The 18,624-nt window shown below is 42.2% G+C and overlaps 1 protein-coding gene across 3 annotated transcripts in view; it reads left to right on the top strand.

The window, feature by feature from the left end:
- The first annotated feature begins 478 nt into the window (after positions 1–478).
- Positions 479–18,624, top strand: part of PDCD1LG2 (programmed cell death 1 ligand 2) — a 57,352-nt gene continuing 39,206 nt past the window's right edge. For 2 of the 3 annotated variants that reach the window (XM_079791155.1, XM_079791157.1), the window contains exons 1-2: positions 479–826; positions 12,051–12,208. In XM_079791155.1, coding sequence (XP_079647281.1) covers positions 12,154–12,208 — 55 coding nt within the window. In that variant the 5' untranslated portion in view covers positions 479–826; positions 12,051–12,153. The remainder of the gene's footprint in view (positions 827–12,050; positions 12,209–18,624) is intronic. The other variant, XM_079791156.1, reaches the window with a different exon arrangement.

The following is an 18,624-nucleotide window of genomic DNA, read 5'->3' on the forward strand; positions in this document are numbered from 1 at the left end:
TGGGCACTAATCTAGTGGTCAGTGTTCCTATAAGAAGAGGAGAGGACACTCAGAGACACACACAGGGAAGAAGGTCATGTGAAGATGGGAGAAGAGATTGGAGTGAAGCAGCCACAAACCAAGGGATGCCAAGGCTTACAGAAAGCTGTTGGAAGCCAGGAAGAGGCAAGGACTCTTTCCTTCCAGGAGCCTTCAGAGGGAGTGGCCCTGTGACACTTTGATTGCAGATTTCTAGCTTCTAGACCTGTGAGAGAACAACGAGGGAGCTGTGAGAGCAGTGTCTGCTGTTTTAAGCCACCCAGTTTATGGTCTTTTGTTATGCAGCCACAGAAAACTATTAAAAATACCTGTGTACAATTTCTGGCACACAGCTAGAACATGCTAGCAATTCTTTCCTCAGCCTTCTTTTCTAGTAACTTTACAACCAGTTTTCCCAAATACCAGTCAGTTATTTGCTTACACGAAGTGATCCTGAAAGCAAAACCAAAACTCAGTAGGCTGGGCTTCAATCGTTCCTAAGAATTAGATGTGATTTGAATCACAACTGAATGGCAATGACGTCTTTTCTCATGTTGAATGTACTTCCATTATCTGATGGCTTTTCATTGTCCATCTTCCTGTGCCCCTGGACCAGCTAGAAGGAGTCCTGGCTTCGGTCTACTGGCTGTTGCAGTGGTCTAGGCAGCAACCTAGGGTTTTTGTTTGGTTTTCTTTTGGCTGTTTGTTTAGCTGTGGCTTCTATGAAGGAATCTGATGCAAAGAGCAACTTTTATTGTTTTCTTTTTGTTTTGTTTCTTTGCCTGAGGAGCAAGTGCCAAGTCGTGATGTGAGTATCCAAGGGGTTGAGGTTTTTCTGGTTCTTTGAGTTGGTGGTGTGGAACATGATGAGGCTGTCGCAGTGGGGTAAGTGTGGGCACCCTTTCTCTCCACAGCATCGGGGGCAGGAGAAATTCTGCTCAGACATTGTGCTCAGGGACACAAACAAGCTAATTTCTACCTGCTCCCCAAATAGTAGGATTTCTCTTGCTTTTCCCTATGCTTATTATTATTGTTGGGCAGTTTTATGAGGTGAGATATTTTTATGCACAAAATAAACGTGCACTGAAAAATATTGAACTATTCTTGAGATTATCTCAGCATAGAATTTTTGAAGGGTTAATAGAACTTAAAATTTTGTTTTTCTGTGTCTGACATGTTTTGAGTTATCCCTTTGGCAGGGAGAGAACATTCCTGGCTAGCCTGTGTTTAGAAGCTATGCTCTAAAAGGAAGCTGTTTAAAAACAAAAGTAAAATGAGAATTACATTAACTTATACTACAGACAACCATTATTTAACAAAAATGTGATCTGGGATCTACTAAAAGGCTTATTTTTCTATGTGAAATGATGAAAGATTAGTAAAATGGAAGAAAACTGAAACTATTTATTGCTCGCCACCTGGGTACACGTAGTAGTTGAAACGACAGTGGATTCATGTAAGAGAACATTAAAGTGAGGAGGTTAAGTTTCATTGAAATTGCCTATTAATAAGGTCTTCTGACTCTGAAATTCTCAGGTCTGGTGGAAGGGAATATTGGACAATATATTTGACAAAGTACACAGTAAGAATATTAAGGCTGAGCAGTAATCACACAGTTGCATCAGGAGTCAAATGTTCCCTCCCAAGATTCTAAGATCCTAAGATTCTATGAATGGATGAACCATAATCATTTTTGCTACTCAAAACTGGTTTATTCACCTTCATTACCTAACCTCTCACTGTCAGCAGGATCTTCCTTGTCTACTGCTTCAAGGTGTCCTCTTCCTGCTGTCTGTGAGCCTTTCCATTAAATTAGAGATTTAGGTTCTCTGAATCCCAAGTGCCTAGCACAATATGTGATCATTGGGTGCTTGTTGAGTTGTTTAATGCATTGATTTGATGAAATGGCAGGTGAACCACCAGATGTGGGTTATTTGTGTAATATACAGGAGGCAGTTTGAGGTTGATTTGAGGAGATGATGCTAACATCTTCAGAGATGGGTCATGTTTCAGAGTTGACTTGCTTTACAATGCATTGGAAGAGAACCATAGATTGTTGTGTGTCTTTTTTATTCCACATGGCAATGTCCAAATACACCGAATGCCTTAATTGCTTAATACCTGGGTTACCATGTAATGAGGCAACTACAGCCTGGCCTCCTATTGTCACACCCCACTGCAGCAGGGCTTATTTATTTATTTATTTTAGAAAGAAAGGAAGGAAGAGGGAGAGAGAAACATTGATAAGTTGCTTCCTGACCATGGATGGAACCCACAACCTGGGTATGTGCCCTAATCGGGAATCGAACCTGTGACCTTTTGGTGTCTGGGATGTCACTCAACCAAATAAGCCACACAGCCAGGGCAGCAGGATTCATTTAGGTTATACTATGTGTTCCCCTGATCTTAAAAAAACTCACTATATTGCAGGATAGATAAAAGACTCGGAAAGATTCTCCAGCCCCAACCACCTCAATGCCTCTGTCTCTACCACACCGAAGGGCTTATTCCCAGTTCTTATTCTCCAGATTTCTCTATTATCTTCTTGGGATTTTCCTTCCATGGGCCTGAAACACTGGAATAGGGGAAGCTTCTCTTACTCTTAGGACTATTTCTTCTCTGCCTTCTCTGGTCTCCTACTCCTGCTCTCCAAATTTGGGGGCATTCCTAGTTCAGACCTCTTTTTTCTAGTCTCACCTTCTATATTCTCCCCGACAGAGAGTTAGTTCATTCCCCAATGTCAACTAACATCAGCATATTTGAAATAACTTCTTTATGTTTACCTCTAGCCCTCAATTATGTCGAAAACTCTACACTTACATTTTTCTTGAATGCCTTGCATTACTTCATGACTCAAACCCAACTTATCATCATTTCTTTAAAAAATAGCTTTCCTTTTTTAATTTTAATTTTATTTTGAAAGTATATTTTTATTGATTTCAGAGAGGAAGGGGGAGAGAGAGAGATAGAAACATCAATGATGAGAATCATTGATCAGCTGCCTCTTGCACGCCCCTTACTGGGAATGTGCCCTTGACCAGAATCGAACCTGGCACCTTTCAGTCCACAGGCCAATACTCTATCCATGGAGCCAAATTGGCTTGGGCTCTTTCTCTTTAAAAAAAAAAAAATATATATATATATATATATATATATATATATATACACACACACACACACACACACACACACACACACACACACACACTAGAAGCCCGATGCACGAAGATTCGTACTAGAATGGGCCTTCCTTTCTCTGGCTGCCGGCACCACCTTTCCACTCTGGCCCAACCCCAGAGCCGCCTCTTTCCGCACAGGCCCCGCCTTCCCACGCTGCCATGGCGATGACGCAAGCATCCCACCCGCCCCTCGGGGCGCCTGTATATGAAAATTAATCGCCATCTTTGTTGGGTTAATTTGCATATCACTCCTGATTGGCTGGTGGATGTAGCGGAGTGATGGTTAATTTGCATGTTTCTCTTTTATTAGGTAAGATGTATATTTTTATTGATTTCAGAGAGGGAGAGAGAGACAGAAACATCAACGATGAGAGAGAATCATTGATAGGCTGCCTCCTGCACACCCCACACTGGGGATTGAGCCACAACCCGGGCATGTGCCCTGACTGGGAATGAAACTGTGACCTTCTGGTTCATAGGTCGATGCTCAATTTTTGAGTCACACCTGCAGGGAAGAATCACCTCTTTCTTGATCTTATATCTCCTTTTTTTTTTCTCCCAATGGTATCAATATTGTCTTCATAGTTTGGTCTCAAAACTGTAGTCAACTTTTTGCTTCTCTTTCTTTCCTGTGTGGCTGATCACTTATCAATTGTTCTGTCAGTAGTCCTGTCAATTGTCTTATCAAGGTTCTTCTCCAGGTCACTCCTCCCTAGATGAGAATGCAGCTAACAGACATTTCTGGCCACTGGTTCTGCCAGAATTTAGGCAACAATTTTTACAGAAATCCCTACATTGTTTTGTGTTACTAGTAACAAAGTACCAAAATTATCAGAGGTTTAGCAAATAATTCTAAGGACCTAATAAAGTACAAAGAGTTCTTGTTCTAGCAGGGAGACAGAAGTGCACCCATTTAACATACCAGGAATGACTTACACTAGTGTTAACACTAGAGGTAAGTAGCAGATACAATTGAGGCAGAAGGAAAAGCTTAAGACATTTAAGAGAGGCTTATATACTGTGTTAAATGCATAAGAATGTAAGGCTATTTAAGGAGATACTTAAGATCTGGGCTTTTGGAAGGATTTAGGATTTTACTCTCAGTGAAATATTGAGCCATCAATACTATTTTTTCTTTTTTAATCCTCACCCAAGGATATTTTTCCATTGATTTTTTAGAGAAAGGAAAAGACAGAGAGAAATATCGATGTGAGGGAAACATATTGATTGGTTGACTCCTGCTCGTGCCTCAACCAAGGCCCCGGGCCTGGGAGAAGCCTGCAACACGGGTATGTGCCCTTGACTGAAATCAAACCTGGGACCCTTTGGTCCGCAGCCCAATGCTCTATCCACTGAGCTAAACTGGCTAGGGATGCAATACTATTTTTAACCTTTGCACTCGGATTTCGAGATTAAAATTACTCTTTGAATGTATCAATAATTTGAAATATAAAAAAATCCAAATAAATAAGTTTGTATGAAAAGAAACTCCAGTTTTTTATTCTACTGCCGCGCTTTGTAGAATCTGGGGTATTTAAAAAATTAAATCCCAAGTAGAATAAAGGAATCGAGAAAAAAGCAAGCAAGTGCAAAGGGTTAAGTACCTGAAGAAACTGAAATAGAGGAAAAATAAGATTAGAAAAAAATAAGATGAGATTAGAATTGTCAAAGCACCTGTGAGGTCCTGGTCATGGAAAGTGCATATATTTTTCTGTGGCTCAGGCAAGAGGGGCCAGGTTAGGGAAGGTTTTGCAGGCCACACTAAGGAGAACTGTACCTTGTAAATAATGGGAGCTATTGAAGTCTTTTAAGCAGGAGTAACATGGTCAGATTAATCATTCAGTATTCAGGAAATTACTCTGCCTGCTAGGTAAAAGGATAATTTATTCAACAAATATTAACAGAGTGTTTACTTACTGCCAGACGATGTTCTTGGGGCTGAAGGCATAGCAGTAAGCAAAACAAAGATTCTTGGTTTAAGCGATCATATTCTTATGAAAGATGGCAGGCTATCCTATATAATAAAGAGGTAATATGCAAATTGACCATCACTCCAACACACAAGATGGCCTCCCCCATGTGGACACAAGATGGCCAGCAGGGGAGGGCAGTTAGGGGCGACCAGGCCAGCAGGGGAGGGCAGTTAGGGGCAACCAGGCTGGCAAGGGAGGGCAGTTAGGGGCAATTGGGCCAGCAGGGGAGCAGTTAGGCGTCGATCAGGCTGGCAGGGGAGTGGTTAGGGGGTGATCAGGCTGGCAGGCAGAAACAGTTAGGGGCAATTAGGCAGGCAGGCAGGCGAGCGGTTGGGAGCCAGCAGTCCTGGATTGTGAGAGGGATGTCTGACCCCTTGAGGGGTCCCAGATTGGAGAGGGTGCAGGCTGGCCTGAGGGACATCCCCCCACCCCCACCCCCCGTGCACAAATTTTGTGCACCGGGCTTCTAGTAGTAATATCATAAACAAGTATATTATATGGCATGTCTGATGGTAATGAATGCTTTGGAAAAGAGACCGATAAGGAGAATTGGGAATGCCGGAGGGCTGGTGCGCTGGCAGTTTTACAGAAGGGAGTCTCAAGCAGAAAGAGCAGAGAAGTGCCTGGTTTATGGGAATATGCACACTGGCAGAAAGGTTCATCCTTGGAGGGATGGATCTGGGGAAGACACTGCACAGGCCTAGACATGGGCTTAGAACCATTGGGAACGAAATTCCTTCATCTCAAGGACCCAGATTGTGATGGGGAGAGGCTCAAGATGACTCCTCTTGGCCCTGCAGACACCTCACACTGCAGGGAGAGGCATGGCCACAGTGGGATCCTCTGAAGCAGGAGGCTTGAAACAGTCTCCTTCCCTGGGCTTTTGGAAGGATTTAGGATTTTACTCTCAGTGAAATATTGAGCCATCAAAAGTTTTGAGCACACCTGATTTATATTTTTAAACAATTTTTCTGGCTGCTGTGTTGAGAATCACCTGTAGGAAGGTAAGATCAGAATCATAGAGTCCAGCTGTCTGGCTATTGCAGTAATCACCCCAAGAGATAATAATGATTCAGGCTGATATGGAAACAGTGAGAGTCTAGATACATTTGAAGGAAGGGCCTACTAGTATAAGACTTGTTAATGAATTGGATGCAAGTGAGAGAAGAAAGGAGTGGAGGAGGATGCCAAGGTTTGTGTCTGCCACCTCGCAAAGTGGAAGACGGAGCAGAGAGCAGCAAAACTGGAAGGTAAAAATTACAGTGAGGAGGCTGTGCTATGGTGTAAGAAATGATGAGGAGCTGAATTAAGACATGAGCAGTGGGAAGGTGTAAGATGAGAGATTTGTAGGTTTAAGAGGACACCCAAGATTCTGACTTGAAGTGGGTGTTATTACTGGCATTACAGGAAAATGGGGCACAAAGAGCTTTTTTTTTTTTATGTTTCTTTATTGATTTCAGAGAGGAAGGGAGGAGAGAGAGATAGAAACATCAATGATGAGAGAATCATTGACCGGCTGCCTCCTGCACGCCCCCTACCGGGGATCAAGCCCGCAACCCAGGCATGTGCCCTTGGCCGGAATCGAACCTGGGACCCTTCAGTCCGCAGGCCGATGCTCTATCCACTGAGCCAAGCTGGCCAGGGCACAAAGAGCTTTTATAAACTGCCAAAGGTCTTAGAGGCTAATAATGTGTAGAACCAAGATTTGAACTCAGATGTGCTTGACTTTAGAACCAGAGCTCTTAACCACTATGTGGGGCATATTATCCCTAGAAGGGAGAAGGCTGCTGGCTGGAAAGTACCTTTACAACAGTGTCCATCTCTGTTAGCAGTAGCTCTAGCAGGCAGTGTGCAAGGAAAGCCCCCTTGGATGGGCAAGGAAGAAGGGGAAGTTAAGCCTAATGGTGGCTGAGCCAGGAGTCCTTTCTGTTGCCAGCACTACATGTTATGTGCTATCCTTTTGTTCTCTAGAAGTAAGAATGCTGGACAAGTCCCAGGCCTGCAGGTGCAGCTTAAAGTGATATCTTTTGTGGATATATTTGCATTTTCAATAAGGAAAGTGATCTTCAGGTCTAGCTAAGGTGTGCCTTGCGCATTTCCCTATGGAAATTGTGATTGTGTTTCTGTCCCTGATGTACTATCTCCTTCCCTAAAATAAAAGCAAGGATACAGTCTACTGTAGACCTCACATTATATTCCTTTCTAACTACTGCCTCATCACTCTTTCCTAAAGAGTGGCCTATATTCTGTTGTCTCCGTATCTTTACCTGCTATTTTCTTTTGAATCCACACAGGCTTTCATCAGCACCAGATCCACCAGGACCACACGGATCAGGCCACCCATGACCTCCACACTGTTTAACCCAACTCTCTGGAGTTTGGGGCTCTCTCCTTGTAGCACGATATTTTAAATTCTAGGTTTTATTGTTATTTAGCTATGGTGAGGCCAACAAATCAGGAAATGGCTGTCATTGGAAAAAAATTATATCCTCTTTCCCAAGAGAAAGGAACATGTTACACCACAGGGGGCCACCCAGGGAAGCATCAGGGTCATATGGGGGCAGAGGGAGAAGGGGAAATGTGGGCAGGAGACTTTATTGTGGTTTTCACAGGAAGAAATGGGCAAGGTGGGATAGGCAGGCTTAGAAATGGCTAATTTGAATAATTCCAGTAGGCTCTGAGGCATAGGGTCTGTCCCTGGTCCTCTGGTACCTGGCCCTGGAGTGATTAGTGCAGATAAGCAGTGGCACAGTGTGTGAGAACCAAGTTTAAAAAAAAAAAAAAAAGGGTGGTTGGGGGTTCTGGATTGGTTGGTGTGCATTTGAAAGATGAACTTCTTTGTGAGAAATTGGTTAATTCTAGGAGGGGCAGTCCCTCCAGAGTCATCAAGGCCCCAGATGTCAAAGCATTAGAATACAGAAAGGAAAAGATATTGCTAATTTATCTTTTTACTTCTACTCTCAATCCTCTTTTGCTAGAAGCCTCCCTCTCAAGGATCGATAAATGTTAGAATGCCCCACATCTCAGTCCTCGGACAATCTCTTCTCCCTATCTCTCTTTAGGGGAAGTCATGCATCCTCATGGCTTTAAGTAACACTTATATTTTGATGACTCCCAAATTTATATCTCTACCCCCAAACTCTAGACCACCTATTACCCAACTGCCTACTAAACATCTTCACTTGGATGTCTAAGAGGCATCTCAAACCAAACATATTTCAAACATATTCCAAGCATATTCTAATCTTGATTTCTGCTTCCTAATCTGCTACTCTCTGTCTTCTCCATTTTAATAAATAGCACCTGCATTTGCCCTAGTGACTCAAGCCCTAAACCTATAAATTTTACTAGATTTTTCTATTTTTGTCAAACCTGTGAGAAATTCCCATCAGGTTTTCTTTGAAAGTATAGATGACAAATGTAAAGACATTATATGTTGTCCATGGATTGGAAGACAATATTACTAGATGGCTATATTTTCTAATAAACATACAGATACAGTGCAGTTCCTATAAAAATTTCAGATGTGTGTGTGTATAAGCAGATTTTAAAGTTCACATGGAAATGCAAGAGAGCCAGAAGAGCTCCTCCCCCACCACACACAGACATCTGCAAAATCTTGAAAAAGAGCAAAGTTGGAGGACTCACATTTCCTGATCTCAGAACCTACCACAGAACTACTGTTATCAAGTCTCTGGTACTGACATAAAATAGACATAGCTCAACGGAATAGACTTGAGAGTCCAGAAATAAACCCATACATCCATAGTTCATTGGATTTTGGTTAGGGGCCAAGACAACCAATGAAGAAAGAATAATCTTTTAAACAAATTGTGCAGGGGCAATTGGATGTCCACATGCAAAATAATGAATCTGGAGCCTTGCCTCATACAAAAATTAACTCAAAATGCATCAAAGACCTAAATATAAGAAGAAAAGTGATAAAATTCTCAGGAGGAAGCACAGATGTAAATCTTTCTTTTTTTTCTTTTTTTACCTTGGATTAGGCAGTGGTTTTTTATATAAGACACCTACAGCACAAGCAATAAAAGACAAAACAGATAAATCGACTTTATCAAAATGAATTATTTTTTAAATTAAATTAAAACATTTGTGCTTTAGAGAACCTATCAAGAAGCTGAAAGATAATTTGCAGACTGGGAGAAAATATTTGTTAACCATGTATTTGATAAACAACTTGGCAGTTTCTCATAAAGTTAAACATAGAGTTACCATTTAACCAAGCAACTCCTACATATATACATACCCAAGAGAACTGAAAACATGTCTACACTAAAACTTATATATAAATAGTCATAGAATTATTCAGAATAGCCAACAAGTGGAAACAACCCAAATGTCCATCAACTGATGAATGGATAAACAAGATGTGGTGGTATAGTCATACAATAGAATATTATTCAGATATAAAAAGGAATGAAGTACTGATATGTGCTACAACATAAGTGAATCTTGAAAATATGCCTGGTGAAAGAAGCTAGACATAAAAGGCCACATATTATATGATTACATTTGTATGAAATATCCACAATAAGCAAATTTATAGAGACAGAAAGTAGGTTAGTGGTTGCCAAGGGCTGGAGGGAAAGAGAAGGGGAATTGGAGAATTTTTTTCTAATGGGTATGGGGTTCCTTTTTGGGATGATGAAAATAATCTAAAATTAGTGGTATAGGTTGCACAATTCTGTGAATATACTAAAAACCACTGAATTATATCACTGAATCATCTATGTTTTATATGTATAAATGTGTATAAATATATAGTAGAGGCCCGATACACAAAATTCATGCAAAAGTAGGCCTTCCTTCCCACAGCTGCCGGCACCAGTTTCCCTCCGGCACCTGGGGCCCATGCTTCCCTCACAGCCCGGGCTTCCCTCGAAGCCCTGGCTTCGTCCAGAAGGACGTCCAGTCTAATTAGCATATTACCCTTTTATTATTATAGATATGCAGACACAAACATACAAACACACTTACACATATAATTCTCTATTATATGTCAATTATACTTCAATAGAGATGTTGAAAAATTTTTAATAAATTTAAAGGACAAAGTAAATATATGTATATATACTAAACTTTCAACAAGAACCACTTCTCACCTCTACTGGCCCCACAACTCTAATCCAAACTATCATCACTTCTGCAAAAATATTAATCACTGATCACCCTACCCAGTCTTCTTCCCAACAATAGTCTATTATCTACACCAAGCATGTCAAACTCATGGCCCACAGGCCGCATGCGGCCCACAAGGAATATTTTTGCAGCCCAGCTAATATAATGGTATGTGAGAAACGTTTTAATAAAAATTTCCTAACTTAATTTTTACAATATCCTGTTATACATAATTATTAATAATGAACTACAACGTTTGCTAATGACTGATTACAATAATCGTATTGCATTCATTTCCCTTATGAGCCCATGCACCATTTCTCTCCACTAATACTAGCAGCGAATATTTTAGCAGCCGTTTGCCACACCATTAGTCTTGTACTGACTTGTTTGGTGTGCGCAACAGGAAATATTTCGCTTTCAGAGAACAAGGAAAATAGGTTTATTTACATTACACTTATTAATTTGTGCAGTTATTCAGTGTCTGGTAAGTTAATGTTCAAGAAAAAATATTAATTTTTATTAAAATGTTCTATTATTTTATGTTAATGATTAACTCATTTATTTCAGCCCTTTGTATTCAGCATGTCTCTATTGAAATAAGCATATTTTTCTATGAAAATTGAAGCTTTTGTTTTTTTATGGCCCACATAAACTTAAACCTTGTTTATTTGGCCCGTGTTAGCCTTTGAGTTTGACATGTTTGATCTACACCAAAGCTGAGTCCTCTTTTAAAAGTGTAAATGAGATCATGTCATTCTGATGCAAATCCTCCACTGGCCTTCTCCATCATACTCAGAGCAGCTCTGCTTCTAAACTGATTTACATATGTGGCTCTAACTTATTTCCCCTGAAGAAATGGTTCCATGGCTAATACAATGTTGACAACCTCTTGGAGGCCAAACTAGCTGACGGTCATGTATCCTGTCCCTTTTGCCTTCAACCATGAAAAGTCCTTGGATGGGGAAAAAACCTTGAGCAAAGGTAGAAGCATAAGAGGTGAAACAGGACAAAGGTTGGGAATACAATCAACAGAGCCAGTTCTCTGCTCTCCCTGTCTAAACCTCTTAAGAGGTCATCCAAGTGATGGGCAAACTCATTCACAGCATTCAAAAGAGCTTGACTACTTTACCTGCTCAGTCAGCTGTGAAATATTTATTGAGAATCTAGTTCTGTGCTCCTGAGCACTAAACAGAATGCCTGACACCCAGAGTTCTGGCCCAGCTGGTTTATTTATTTGACAAGCCAGGTTTAGTTTTCAAGGACCTACTCCTGAAACTATGGAAGGCTCTGTGGGAGAGACAAAGAGATAACCACCAGTGTGGGTTAAGTCAGAGGACTGCTTCATATTCAGAAGTCTGTTAGAAAAGGAGGAAGAGCTTCTAATTTGTACTGATAAAGAGGCCCTCGCTTCCTCTTACCCTATCTTCCCTCTCTCCGAGGCCCATAACTTCCCTTCCCAGCTTCACTCTGCCATGGCCCACTTAAAGATTTGTTTATGAGTCCTGGCCCATGTGGCTCAGTTGGTTGAACATCCAGTGCACCCAGGGGTTGTTGGTTTGATTCTCGGTCAGGGCATGCAACCTAGCTCAATCCCCTGTGGTGGTGGGCTTGCAGGAGGCAGCCAGTCCCTATTTTCCTCTCACATCGATCTTTCTCTCTCTGTCTTCCTCCTCTCTCCCTAAAATCTATAAAAATGTTAAAAAATATATTTGTTTACAAGTCATTTCCTTGTTTTCAGGAGTGAACAAGTCATCAAGTCATGAGACCAGCAAAACTACAGAAAGCAAAACTACAGAAGGGCCTGAGACTTTCAATTGTCTGTTTCAGATCCGGTAGAGAACATGTTCCTCCTCCTGCTAATTTTGAGCCTGGGAGTACAGCTTCATCAGACCAGAGGTAAGACGGACAAAGGGAGGGGCCTGAGGAAGAGGAGCAGGTGGTGGCCCCTAGCTGAAGCCAAGGATGACAATGTGGTCCTCAGGCTAAAGGCTTTCTTTGAGGGGAAGAGTGATTACTGGCTGTTACAAGCACAGGAAAAGAATGGTGGCTTGTGCATGCCCATGTTCCAGTCTTACAAAAACAGGGACTGAGAATATTGGTTCATCTAGTCCCACTCTCCAATGAAGGTGGTGACAAGAAGACAGAACCTCTCAGACCATTCACCTCAGAACTGATACAAGAGGGCATTGTTTGTTTGTCCTGAAAGGCGAGGTGCCAGGCAGCTGTCCCCTTCTCTTCTGACAGGTAGAGGGAGGAGACAAAGGTCAGGGGGACACCTAAAGGACTCTGTTACTTTAAAGAGTCTCTTGTAGACATTCCGCTGATTATTGAATGTTTATTTCAGTTCCTCTTTTAAATTGTTCATTCAAACGCTAATAGTGGATTACTTGAATTGGAAAATCAGTTTTCCTAATGTCTAAATGAATAATGAACCTTAATGTGATGCGTTTGGATATTGAAGAAAGGAGTTCTGCCAGCCGGTGTGGATGCTATCAGGTTTTTTCCCATCTAAAGTACTTTTCATGGTTGAAGGCAAAAAGCAGTTTCACAATTCGTGGCTCTCCTAGGAAAGGAAGTTCAGACCCTTCGTGTGTGCAGTGAGGATAATGAGTGTGTTATTTTGGGTGAACACCAGGAGGTAAGAGAGGAAGACAGAAGTGGGTGCAGGGGATTAGGCCATCAATGATAGCAGCCCCAATCCTTGGGAAGTCCTGCAACATTCTGCCTTTGATCGAGAAAGAATGGCTTCTTTGGCACTGATAACCTTTTGAAGAGCTTTCCCCTATCTTCCAGGTGATCCCAAGGTGCTCTTTACCCAGTCACATTCCTCTTCCTCCCTTGGGCTGGACAGCCTGGTCTGGTAGGGGCCATCCTTGGAGAACACCCCAATATGCTGCTTACTCCAGCCTTGTCCTATAGTGCCAGCTAAAGAAACACGTCCTGTTTCCTTCCTAAGGCACCCTCAGATTTTAGAGACATGTGAAAGGCAAAGATGCCTCCTTGCTACCATAGAACTTTAAATTTCTAACCTATATAATAAAAGCCTAATATGCTAAGTATCAAGTTGTCCATTCAAACAATCAAAGCATAACATGCTAATGATATGCTAAGGTCACTTAACCGCTTGCTATGACGTGCACTGACCACCAGGGGCAGATGCTCTGACCGGTAGGTGAGCTTGCTGCTAGGGTTCAGCTGATCGGGACTGAGCGAGAGGGGCCGAACATGCCCTGGAGTCCTCCTGCGGTCCCTCCCCGGCTGGCCAACCTCCCGCATCCCTTCCCGGCCCCGATTGTGCACTGGTGGGGTGGCTCAGCCTGGCCTGTGCCCTCTCGCAATTCAGGACCCATCAGGGGATGTTGGAGAGCTTGTTTTGGACCGATCCTGCAGGCCAGGCTGAGGGACCCTACTGGTACACGAATTCATGCACCAGGCCTCTAGTAGAGTGATAAGAAAACCAAAGGTCAAAAGAAGGTTCTGAAGCTGCTGTTCCCCATCCCCTGACCTTGGGAATTGTGCAACTTCTGCAGGTTTGCAGCTTAGAAACATTGAGACCTTTTGTGTGTGTGTTTTTGTCTTGTTGTTGTTGTTTTAAATTTTCTCTTAAGAAAAGAGTGAGCTTGGATAACAAGTGTTATCATTTTGTATCCCTTACTGAATCTTTCTCCAGTGGTAGTACCTTTCTTTCTAAGATAAGTAGCACAAGGAAATGAAAGTAGGTTCTAACTATTAGGGATACTAATAGGGCATAGGGAAGAGAATGTATATTTATTGAGAACATTAAATGCCAAATAACTGTGCTAGGAAATTTACATATGTTATCTTATTTAATCTTCACAATAACCATTTGGTAGATGAGGAAACTGGGACTCAGAAAAGTTATTTAATTTACCAAACATTACATAGTAATTAGGTGGCGTGGGCAAGCTTCCTACAAAGCTACTGTTCTTTCTACCTTACTGGGCTACAATGATGGTGAGCAAGTATGGCAGACAATTCCTAACCCACCCACTCTGGATTGGGTTTTTGGAATTAAGTTTGATTATGGGCACATATTAAACATTTACTCTGGACATTCACAAAACCAAAAAATATGTATGCTGAATTATGTTTATGAATTAACCAAGAGGAAGCTATATACATATTGTATCTTGCTTTTTGTACAAACTTGGAATTCTTCTCTGCTTTCCACTATATATTTATGCAGGTAATATTAGTTCAATCAAACATTAAATACCTGCCTAAATTAGAATGCTTACTCCTCAGGTTTTTGTTTTTAAGTTTTGACATTTCATGTCTCCCTTAATTAAAGAGTTTCTCATAGAGGCTACCTGAGAAAGAAAGGGAAACACACACACACACACACACACACACACACACACACACACACACTGAGGACTGATTAGATTACTACTTCTGGAGAGCAGATGAGGTCTGGGATGAGGGTGAAAAGGGAAATTTTATTTAGTATGTTTACTAGGTTGTTGTTATTGTTTGTATTTACTTGTATAATAAAATAAATCTACAAGAGGATTAGTTGTATAATCTACACTAATAAAAGAGAAACATGCAAATTGACCGTACATCCGCTATGCCCACCAGCCACGCCCAAAAGCCAATCAGGAGCGAGTATGCAGATTAACCCAACCAAGATGGCCACAGCCACAGAGCTGGAGTGAACAGGAGGCTTGGGTTGCCCCAGTGATGGAGGAAGCCAAGCTTCCCACCCACCCTGGCCGGCCCTGGCCTCCGCTCAAGGCTACAAAGTTACAATTATAGAAGATAAATAAATCCCAGATACTTGCTTCCAGCTGGCCCTGGCCTCTGCTCAAGGAGGCGCTGAAAAAAAAAAAAAAAAAAAAGGAAGGAAGGAAGGAAGGAAGGGAGGAAGGAAGGGAGGAAGGGAGGGAGGAAGGAGAGGCTGGGAGCTTGGGTAGCCAGGGGGTGATCACGCCAGGATGGGATGGCAGTTGTGGGTGATCAGGCTGGTGGGGGGCCGGGCCATTGGAGGTAAGCAGACCAGCAGGGGGGCCAGTTGGGGGTGAGCAGGCCATCAGTGGGGGTCAGTTAGAGGTGATCAGGACAGTGGGGGGGCAGTTTGGAGTGAGCAGGCCAGTGGGGAGGTAAGGTGGGGGCTAGCAGGCCAGCAGGGGGGGGCAGTTGGGGGTGAGCAGGCTGGCACGGGGGGACAGTCGGGGGTGATCAGGCTGGCAGGGGGGGCATTTGGGGGTGAGCAGGCCGGCGGCGGACGGCAGTTGGGGGCGAGCAGGCCTGCAGGCAGAGTGGTTAGGGGCAATCAGGCAGGCAGGCAGGCAGGTGAATGGCTGGAGCCTGCAGTCCCAGATTGTGAAAGGGATGTCCGACTGCTGGTTTAGGCCTGATCCCTGTAAACCGGCAGTCGGACATCCTTTGAGGGGTCCCAGATTGGAGAGGGTGCAGGCTGGGCTGAGGAACAACAACCCCCCCCCCGCCCCCGTGCACGAATTTCATGCACTGGGCCACTAGTTAAAGTATAATTATTAAAATATAGGAATCCTTTAAAAGCACGTGAGAGCAGGTGGACCATGGCATTCAGTCCCCAGAGAGCCCTGGCTATCAGGGAGGTCTGATGGATGACCTCACTTTCCTCATTGCCCTGTGCATCCATAGACCTGCACTCTCACTGAAATGGGAAAAATAATAGATATATGAATTGGATCAATATAATTTTGTATTACCCTGTCGTTTAAATTTCTACTTTGAAATTTTAAAAATAATACTTATAACAGTATTGTTAGTCATTAAAAAAACCACCTAATGCCCATCAACAGGAGAATGCATTCCCACCAGCAAAGTATGAGAGTTCCAATTGTTCCACATCCTTGTCAATACTTGGTATTGACATTGTCATTTTCTTTTTTTAAGTCAGTCTAAAAGGTGTGTGTAAATATCTCATTTGGTTTTAATTTGCATGTCCCTAATATCTAATGATGATAAGCATAGTTTCATAAGCCTATGGCCATTCATATATCTTGTTTGGTGAAGTGTATATTCAAATTATTTGACCAATTTTAATTGGATTGCTTATTTTCTTATTCTTAAGGTTTTTTGTTTTCTTTTGTTTTGTTTGAATATGTTTTCATTGATTTCAGAGAGGAAAGGGGGCGAGGGGGGAAGAGAGAGAGGGAGAGAGAGAGAGAGAGAGAGAGAGAGAGAGAGAGAGAGAGAGACACATCAATGATGAGAGAATTATTGATCAGCTGCCTCCTGCACATCCCCCACTGGAAATCAAGCCTGAAACCCAGGCATGTGCCCTGATCAGGAATTGAACCATGTCATCCTAGTTCATGGTTGATGTACAACCACTGACCCACACTGGCTGGGCTTCTAGTTTCTTATAGTTTTACTAGAGACCTGGTGCACGGATTCGTGCACCGGTGGGGTCCCTCAGGCTAGCCTGTGGGGATCGGGCTGAAACTGACTCTCCAACATCCTTCAAGGGATCCTGGATTGCGAGAGGGCACAGGCCAGGCCAAGGGACCCCACCAGTGCATGATCGGGGCTGGGGAGGGACTGCGGGGGAGGGATCCAGGGTGTGTCCGGCCTGTCTCACCCAGTCCCTATTGGCTGGACCCCAGCAGCAAGCTAACCTACTGGTCAGAGCGTCTGTCCCCTGGTGGTCAGTGTGCGTCATAGTGACTGGTCGAATGGTCAAACAGTCAGAGGGACACTTAGCATATTAGCCTTATATATATAGATTTCAAAACCTAACAATATCTTGTAACTCATCTTGTAATACATTTAAGGAAGATACTTACTTTTACCTTTTGTCATGTCTTGGAGAAAAAGTAACCTAAATTTTACTCTTTTCATTGATGTTTCTTTCTTTCTTCATCCTCCAAAGATAGATAAAACCAGGAGGGCACATGACCATGGTGATGCTTGATGTCACTCTGGGGCAGGGTCTACACCCTGGGTCACTCCACTTATTCTATCTTCATTCTCCAAAACTACTTCTGTTGACCCCTGACGCATACAACACAGAAGAATCAGGTTGGGGGATGGATTTCTAAGATGTCTCCATGTAGAGTTCCTATACAGAGGAGTGCCTGAGTCAGCTGCCCAGAGCAGGCTTCTATCTTGAACCAGAAACTAGAGTTCTCTGAAAACTGTGGCTTTTCTAAAGCAGCCCCCCAACTTATAAGCACATTAGGTAGGAAGTAGGAACAAGTCTAAGGTTCTGTTGTCAAATAGAAAAAAAAAGTATAAAATTAGCTTAAAGAGGAAGCTATCTTGGGAGGCAATGCAAATGATTTATTTTGTGTTTACTGGAGATGTGACAGGTGCTGGCTCCCATTGATTCCTGATTGCAAATAAAATGTAAAGTTACCCCAAGAACTTTCAAAAAGACTCCAGCACTATAAGTGTACCCTAATTGTATGCATGTTGAACTGGATTATATAGATTTTTATCTTTTGTAAAATGTAGATTCAGTGTATCAATATATTATTAAAGTATGTGTATATCATATAAAATTTTTCAAAGGCTCCAGCATTAGTCAAGGCAACTGCTTTAATTTGCCTAAAGAACCTGCACGTATGAGTTTTTCATGCCCTGGCCAACTCCTTTACCCTTTAACTTAGTCAAGGGCCCCAAATAATGGCGAAAACCTGTTTAGTTTGCTTAATTTTGTAGTCATGGAAATTTTCCAATTTTCTCCTTTGTCTGATAACATTAGGAGTGCAATGCTAAACTGAAGCTTAATTTAACAACCACGAGGCGTATAAAATATAAAACAAATGTATTTTTTTTAGTAAAAAGATGAAAAAATTTGTTTCATTCATGGATGTAGTATATACATGCCAGTGGATATATAGTCATATCTGTAAAGTTGTTAGGAGTATAAGTTTTCAAGTCACAGATATATAAATTTGAATTCCAACTCCATGACCTTGTGCAAGTGTATTATTTCTTTAAGCCTCAGTTTCCCCAACTGTAAAATGGGAGTAGTAACTCCTACCTTGTAGGGTTTAGGAAACATCAAATGAGATGATGATGTAAAGGTAGCCCAGTGTCTGGCTCATTGTGTTTAATAAATATTAACTATTACTCTACTTCCCATTAAAATTCCCAATGCAGACCAGAGTTTTAACTCAACTTCTCAAATGTTAATGTGCACATGAATCACGCCATCAATGCTAAGATGCAGATTCTGCTCCTCTAGGTCTGGGGCAGGCATTCTGCATTCCTAACTAGCTCTAAGGTGAAACTGAGGACAACACTTTAAATGGCAGGATGATAAAAGATGTTTGCAAGTGCAGGTGTTGTATTTG

Source organism: Cnephaeus nilssonii (genome assembly GCF_951640355.1).
Source record: "Cnephaeus nilssonii genome assembly, chromosome: 14".
In the NCBI taxonomy this organism is placed as follows: domain Eukaryota; kingdom Metazoa; phylum Chordata; class Mammalia; order Chiroptera; family Vespertilionidae; genus Cnephaeus; species Cnephaeus nilssonii.